General features: G+C 38.7%; 1 protein-coding gene across 1 annotated transcript in view; it reads right to left on the bottom strand.

The window, feature by feature from the left end:
- Positions 1 to 2,070: 2,070 nt before the first annotated feature.
- TFAP2D (transcription factor AP-2 delta) overlaps positions 2,071 to 7,266 on the bottom strand; it is a 50,452-nt gene continuing 45,256 nt past the window's right edge. Inside the window, exon 8 of the mRNA XM_068412843.1 lies at positions 2,071 to 2,290. Coding sequence (XP_068268944.1) covers positions 2,071 to 2,290 — 220 coding nt within the window. The remainder of the gene's footprint in view (positions 2,291 to 7,266) is intronic.

The raw sequence follows: 7,266 nt of genomic DNA, 5'->3' as shown, positions 1-7,266 counted from the left end.
CCCAAGAGGAACAGCGTCATGCCATAAGTGCTCTATTTGCTTCCATACATTTGGAAGGAGAGGCTGGTCTTGTTAATTCAGTTTGACTCCCTATGTCATGGCTGTAAACACCCTCGGATATTTGTCATAGTCTCTAGGTTTAGTCTAAAGCTGGTCATCCAAGATGTAATGCATGTTAACTAGTTCTAGAAAGCTATGATGTAGACATCTGTGCATGAGCGCTTTTATCCTTGGCTTCCTTTATACCTAGTTGAGAAAAGCGCACACTTTCAGGGCACGATTTGTCATTACTTTGAGGTGAGATAAACTACATACTCTAAGTGCCTTTTTCTCTCCACTGATTATAGGGAGAGGAGGGTGATCAATCCAGTTGTAGTCACGTACAATGCAAAATGTTACCATTATATTCAAAGTGTTATTTGTAGAGAATGAGAGGCACTTCCAGATCATCCCTTCTACTTGTCCTAGACACTTGGTGTGCAAGTCAAGTGGCCACCTATAGGTATCTAGTGCTGTCTTCTGGGATCTTCCAGCTCCTCCTCCTGGTGAGTCCAGTTCTCCTATGGGTTTCATGTCATATCTGTCAAAACTCTTGTGGCTGTCTTAGATATCCTAAAACTTCTCAAATGGTTCTAAACACTTACATGTGGACAACTATATTATTTCTTACCATAGAAAGAGACGAATTGTCCCTTGGAAGAAAAGGTCTGGTTCTGCTAATCTTAAAAGGAGTTTACATGGTCAGCATAACCCCACCCCTTAATACCAATTGTTCATAACTTTCTCAATAAAGTCATGTCAGAGAAACAAGAAAAGGAATGGAATAAAAGTCTTATTGAAGAAGTTAGAATGTGGCTGGAAAAATCTTCTTGACTCAAAGAGGCTTGAACTCAAACTATGCCTCCAATGTTTTTTTGAGTGAGAATGTGTGGTGGGTGGTAAACAAATATATTTCAAAAGTATGTTAGCAAGGTTATTACCACTTAGCTGCTGTGGACCAAGCCAATCTGTCTTATTTGCATTTTGGTTTTATCTTATTTTCTTTTCAGTAAATGAGTGGATTCTGCTAGACCTCTGCGCCTCAGCTGGATTTCTAAAGACAATAAAGCTGCAGAAACAAGCTGTTGAAGAAAAGAAAGCATCACAAAATCAAGGCAACACAAAAGGTGGCTCCAATTGTCTGCATTGATCTTTTTGAACAGAGACCCAGGTATGTCAGACTGCAGTGCTGTGGGACCAGGGGCTGAGAAGATAGAGGACAGAAGTCTGTGCTGTCATTTAATCTGAAGTTCACAGAGGGATCAGGGCTCTTATTGAAATTATCAAGGTCTTTTTTCATTTTAGTCTACCATACTCTTTTCACAAGAGACACAACACCTGCTGCTTGAATGGTCAGGACAGATTCCCAACAGGTTCTGGCCTCATTCCTGTGCAGCTTTATTGTACATTCCCATGTGGGGATGAGCAGCCCCCAACACCATATGGTTCATTTGTCCCATGACCCAAGAATTCCTCTTTTGCCAGGTTTCCACATTGTTTTCCCAATGGTGAGTAGATCAGGCATTTCCGATGGTTCAGAGGAAGCCCTTTTTTCCATCTATCCAGCATGCAAGCAAAGCCAGGATGCTGGAACTGTGTGTCCCACAACAGATACACTGGCCCTAACTGTGCTGCCAGAGAAGAAAGTGCTTCAAATTTCATGTGCCACCTCAGCCAAGTCCAGAAGTGCTTATAAAAAACAGTGTTAGTGTATCATTCAGAACAATCAAATACTACGTGCATGAAAATGTATTTTAGAGCAACATAAATTTTAAAAAAGTGACAATTTCATCACACAGTTACTGTACACTGCTGTTCTTAGGGTTGAATACTTTCCTCTCTCTCCCTCTCTCTCTTTTTTTAATCTTTCTCTTTTTTATTTTCTTTTTTGATTTTTTCTTTTTTTTTTTTTCCTTTTTTCCCCCCTTTTTTGGATTTGGTCCACTGGAGATAAATCGCCCTCAATGATATATATATTTAAAAAAAATATCAGCAGCAAGACTCTCTTGAAATAGATTCTGTTTGATGTAGCTAGTCTGTCTTTTCTGTTTTGCCCTCTTTCACAGCAGCCTCTGAAGTTTTCCGCAGGGGGGCTTTCTCCGAGTTGGCGTGTCCTTGGCCGGATTCCGCCGCTCCTCCGTTTTTGTGCGATGTGTGCTTTTCCAAGTAGTTCAGCATTTCACTAAGAACAGTTTGGAAAGTGCTTAGGGCAGCACATATTGCAGGAGTTCCAAAACCATGAGTGATCAAACTACAAATGGGAAGGAGACAGAAAAAGAAAAAGAAATACACACATGCACATAAATATAAATGCACTCACATACATCGAAGAGCACAGTACGCTCATTTTGCTATAGTGAAATTCAAGATTTGCTCCCTACACTATTTATTACCTATGGGAGAAACAGAAAAGAAAAGAGTGGAGCAGAAGAGCAGACTATGTACAGCTTCAAAGGTTGGGTTTGGTAGGAGCCTCAGTTCAGAAACAACTGTGGGACAGATCCTTGGCTGATGCAGATTGACACAGAGCTGTTGACTTCAGAGGGGCCAAAAGAGGCTCTGTGCCCTAGGCTCTCCAGCATTCCTACTTTTCCAGTCCCAGAAGGTTTGGCTCCTCCCCTCTCAAGTAAAGGAAACCAGTTCTGTGTGGTTTATTCACTCTTCTAGATCAGAGTCTTGAACAACAAGACCTGATTATTCTACATGGATGTATGTCTGCATCTGTACTAGGAAAGTAAGCAATGCCAAGGTGCCATCTCTGACCTCCAGCACAATTGGCATGGTTTGGCCATATCTGTGCTGCTAAGCCCTCTGAGCATACAACAGGCTGGAATCAGAACTACCTATTGGGAATAGTCCTTGGCCAAAGCTAATGCCCAAACAGTGCCCAGGAAATGCTTCACATACAGCTAGTTCAGCCAGGCTAAGTTCATGGACCATCCTAACAAATTTATAGTAAGAATAACCAAGCTCCAACAATGTTGCCCTTGTGGTGTTGAATCTACTAGTATAGATTTACCCTGTTGCACCTCTCATCTAAATACGGTGGTTTTTCAAGATAACACTGAATTTTTATTGTTGTTTTTCTGCACTGCAAAGTAGCTGAATTTCAGTGGTGCTCCTCACTTAACAGCTACTGAAATGATGTATTAATGCAATTGCCAGGCAAAGATGAAGTGGGTTAATTTTATCTCAGTTTAGAGGAGCATCTCAGTGCACACATATGTATCTACAGTCACTTGAGATGTTTTGGGCGTCCAGCCTGGATTCCATCTGCAGAGCCAGAAGTGTGTAGGTTTCCCACGGGTCCAGTATCTTAGATATCATTTCTGTGAGGATGTCTCAGCTACCTTAGGATGACAGAAATGGCACTAGAGATCAGTTTTTAGGCAATTGATTCCAGCCCTATTTGCCTAAATGTCATGTGCGGTATATGACATTCACACAAACTCCAGGGAAACTCAGGTTGTACTAGAAACCTTATTCTCGTTGTTACAATGACTCATTTTGATAAGTGGTAAGTGAAAAAAAACCTACCTAAACCCTCCAGATTTTTAGTTTTCATTTAGAAACATAAATGAAATATTACTTCAAAGATTGAAATGTCAATGCAGATTTAAAAAGACTGATTTCAATTATCTCAGTTCTGCTCAGGGCAGAAAGAAGACAAGGAGAGGAACAGAAACTGATTTTTGAGTTTGTGGACATTTTTGAGAAATCAATACTTTATATTGGTTTGGGTGAGGGGGGAAAAAAAAAGCACATTACAGTGATTCTGACAAAACAATAACTATTTCCCAGTCCATGCTAGTTAAGGTCTTGTCCCTGCAGTGACTCTGTAGGCATCTTAGGCACCACATCAGTAAACCCTGATCTAATGCGTAGGTCAGAAATGGGAACATTTCACTTCAGTGAGAACCCCTCTCCTCTGTACTTTGGCTTCTCAGTCTTTCCAGCTGTTTTAGAAAAAAGTGGAAAAGTAGGCACCAAGGGAAAAGAGATTATACAGGACAAGGAGAGTTGCCAGGATGCTGGAATTATCAAAAAACCCCATGGGAAAGGCTCTGAGATATCGTTTAGGGTGATCTTTCTGTCTGCTGGACATGGGACTCTGTTTGCTAGGAAAGCAGTATTCTAGGGAAGACACCAAACTTATGGGAAGACACCAAACTTATGGGAGTCCTAATCAAAATGTCCTAATCCAAATGAGAGCTCAGTTCAGAAATATCTCTCCATTTTAGCTTGGGAGTGGCACAATCTTTTATAAAAGGTCTCCCAAAGGTTATTAACAAATAACTCGCTTTTAGAATGTTTATCCATCAGTCTCCAGGCACTTTTCAAAGCAGGAATTTATGTATATCTCCAGTTAGTAATGAGAGGAAAATGATAATTAAATATTTACAAGGACTATTTTGCAGACATCAATTAATAATGCCACATGACTCTTGATGTCTGCACTCCTAAATTTTGGACTTGTAGTAATATCTAGATCTTTTTAATTTAGCATTAAAAAGAGGTAAACACACCTTGTTTTAACTTTTTTTTTCTTCAGAAATGCCTGGCATACCAGGAAAATAATCATCATTATCATCATTGTAAGTCATGTTTTTAATAGTAGTAAAACCAACATCTCCAGTAGCATATGGATGAGTACTTTTAGCCCTTTCAAGTTCAATGTTTAAGAGTTAGGTAATTTCAAGATTCTGTATTGCATTTTATCATAATTTCTAGCCTTTGTAAGTCCAGAGAAATGAAAATGTGAGGGAGCTTACAGTACCAGAGAGCAAGAAAAAGGAAATTAAAGTGTTTCATTACTGGTTATAGTATCTCATGATTTTTACACTGCTTATGTGATTTTCTGGGTTTTGATTTGGGGAACAGTCTATACCAAGACATATATAAAACTATTTATGATCTTGCATGCAAAAGAAAACAGTCTGTCTATTTTAAATATTGGCAATGAAAATCAATCATTCATTTCCAGTAGATGCAAATAGTAGATTTAACAAAGGATTGAATAGAAAAGAAATCTTCTGGCCTATCTCTCTGAATATTTTGACTCATGAGCAAAAGGAATATTACTGTGTTCATGTGATAGCTCAATACACCCTGAAGAGCAAACTGGGAATACTACAGTGAAAACTTAGAGATTTTCTCAGAAATGACCTGCAGGGCTAAGAACAAGGATAGAAAACTGTTCTCAAGTGCTGAACAAGACTGTAGAAAATACCAGAATGGGACAAAATCTGATGTTATGGTACATAAACGTAGGTACCAGCTTGTAGGTGTATACATCAACAATGCCTAAATTCCCATTACAAGCAAAGGAGACTTAATGTAGTTTCTTATGTATAAGTCTATAGTGATTTGAGATGCTTTATTGCATCTAAGACCTCTGCACAAAACTGCTAGATATGATACAGGATTTAAGTCCAGGTAGTGTCCAGAGGACTTACAGGAGAACTGCACCCTTTTAAAGCAGCATTAGACTGATAGAATATCTGATAGCATATCTAATAGCATCTAAAAAGACGCTGCATGCTACTGTTTACTCAGCTGTATCTTGTCCTAGATCTTCATTGACTACATGGGAAGTTTAAACACCCAGCTTATATAGAAACGCCTAGATATGGGTATTTTGTCCTGAGCAGAATCTTAAACTTCTGGTCTGAAAACTAGTGTTTGTAAGAAAAGGATTTTGTAGGGTGAGTTAGGGGTTTATCTCCTTTACTGTTTAGCCTCCTATGTACCAATAATCATCAAATACAGCATTTTTTTCAAGATAGCATTGTATTTCTTATAAAAAAGCCAAACCTTTTTTAGTGAGATGGTACTGCAGAGTCTCGTGGCAACTGTACTTTCAGTTCCTGATCAATATATTCTTCTCCACAGATGGGGATATGCAGAGCCTATTAATTTTCGCATGAAGTTTAGTAAGAGAAACCATTTTACGGAAAATTTCTGAGCAGCCCTCCTTGCCATGCTCCTGTGAGGGTATATTTTTTTAACCTGACTTTATGCAAGGAGCATAAAAAGGCCAGGAGATATTATCTTCTACTTCATCATACATTTTCATCAGTAATTCTCCTTGCTCTGATTTTGGTGGACTTTATTTCTCTGCAAGTTAAAGACTTTGAAAAATCTAAGAAAGTTAGATAATTTCACTTTGTTGATGAAAGTAAGTTTCAAGTTGGGGAGAAAAATCTGATTTTACATTTAATCAGACATGACAGAGATGATTAATGGCAAAGAATTCAAATGTGTTTCCTGAAAGTCAAATTTAGTTGCCTGATTTTTCAGTTTAACTGAGCTCCCACTGAAATTGGTTTATTTTTGGTATGCTCTACGTCTATGAAACCAGTTACTTTCATTATAATATTTTCATTTTGGTTTAAAAGCCTAACATTAAACATGGTGGTTTCATAATGGAGTCTCCTGGGTATACTCAGCTTTGTGGTGCATCTCATTGCAACTCCTATAAATTAACTTTATCATTCTAAAAGGCAAAGCTAAAATCTCTGATTTTGGTACTGTGCGTGGAGAGCTGCAGAAAGAAGGTGATGAATATCAGGCCAGCATATTATAAATCCTTATGCTTAAGGACATCCAAGACCTGCCTGCAATTCTGCCCAGCGCTATGATGCAATTATGTCTGCTCATGTTTTAATGATGGCCTTACTTAAAAGTGAAAAGATCCAAGTGTGCCTGAAGGCTTGGACTCTCATTTGGCAACTACCTCAAGGACTCCTCCATACCCCAGGCTGGTGAAACTCCGACATTCGGCAAAAGCAACAGATTTCCTCTCAGTAGGGGGGGAGAGGCCATCTGCACTGAATGTTTACACCCTCATTTAAAGTAAATAAATACTTAAAAAAAAATAATGAAGAAAAAGCAAGCTTGAACCTATTGGTCAGACTTCTTCAGAACTTTGAACATGAAAACCACTTCATGACTATCCAAATTTAACAATACATGGCAGATGACAAACAATAAGATCTGATAAGACTTTTGATGGTTGTAAAGGAAACGGAAAAACATTTGAATGTCTTCACTGATACAAGTAACATCCTAAGTTAGAGGTGCCTATATTGACTTTGAGGTGCTTCTGTGGATTTCAAGGTCTGTCATGTGAAAGTTGCCTAGAGAATTAAGTTCAGAAGGTCAGTAGGCTAACCACAACACAAGTTAGACTGATAGTCAACGTAAACATTGGGACATGACCAGTAC

This window comes from Nyctibius grandis, chromosome 1 (genome assembly GCF_013368605.1).
Source record: "Nyctibius grandis isolate bNycGra1 chromosome 1, bNycGra1.pri, whole genome shotgun sequence".
NCBI classification, from domain to species: Eukaryota; Metazoa; Chordata; class Aves; order Nyctibiiformes; family Nyctibiidae; genus Nyctibius; species Nyctibius grandis.
This window is presented reverse-complemented; position numbering and strand designations above follow the sequence as displayed.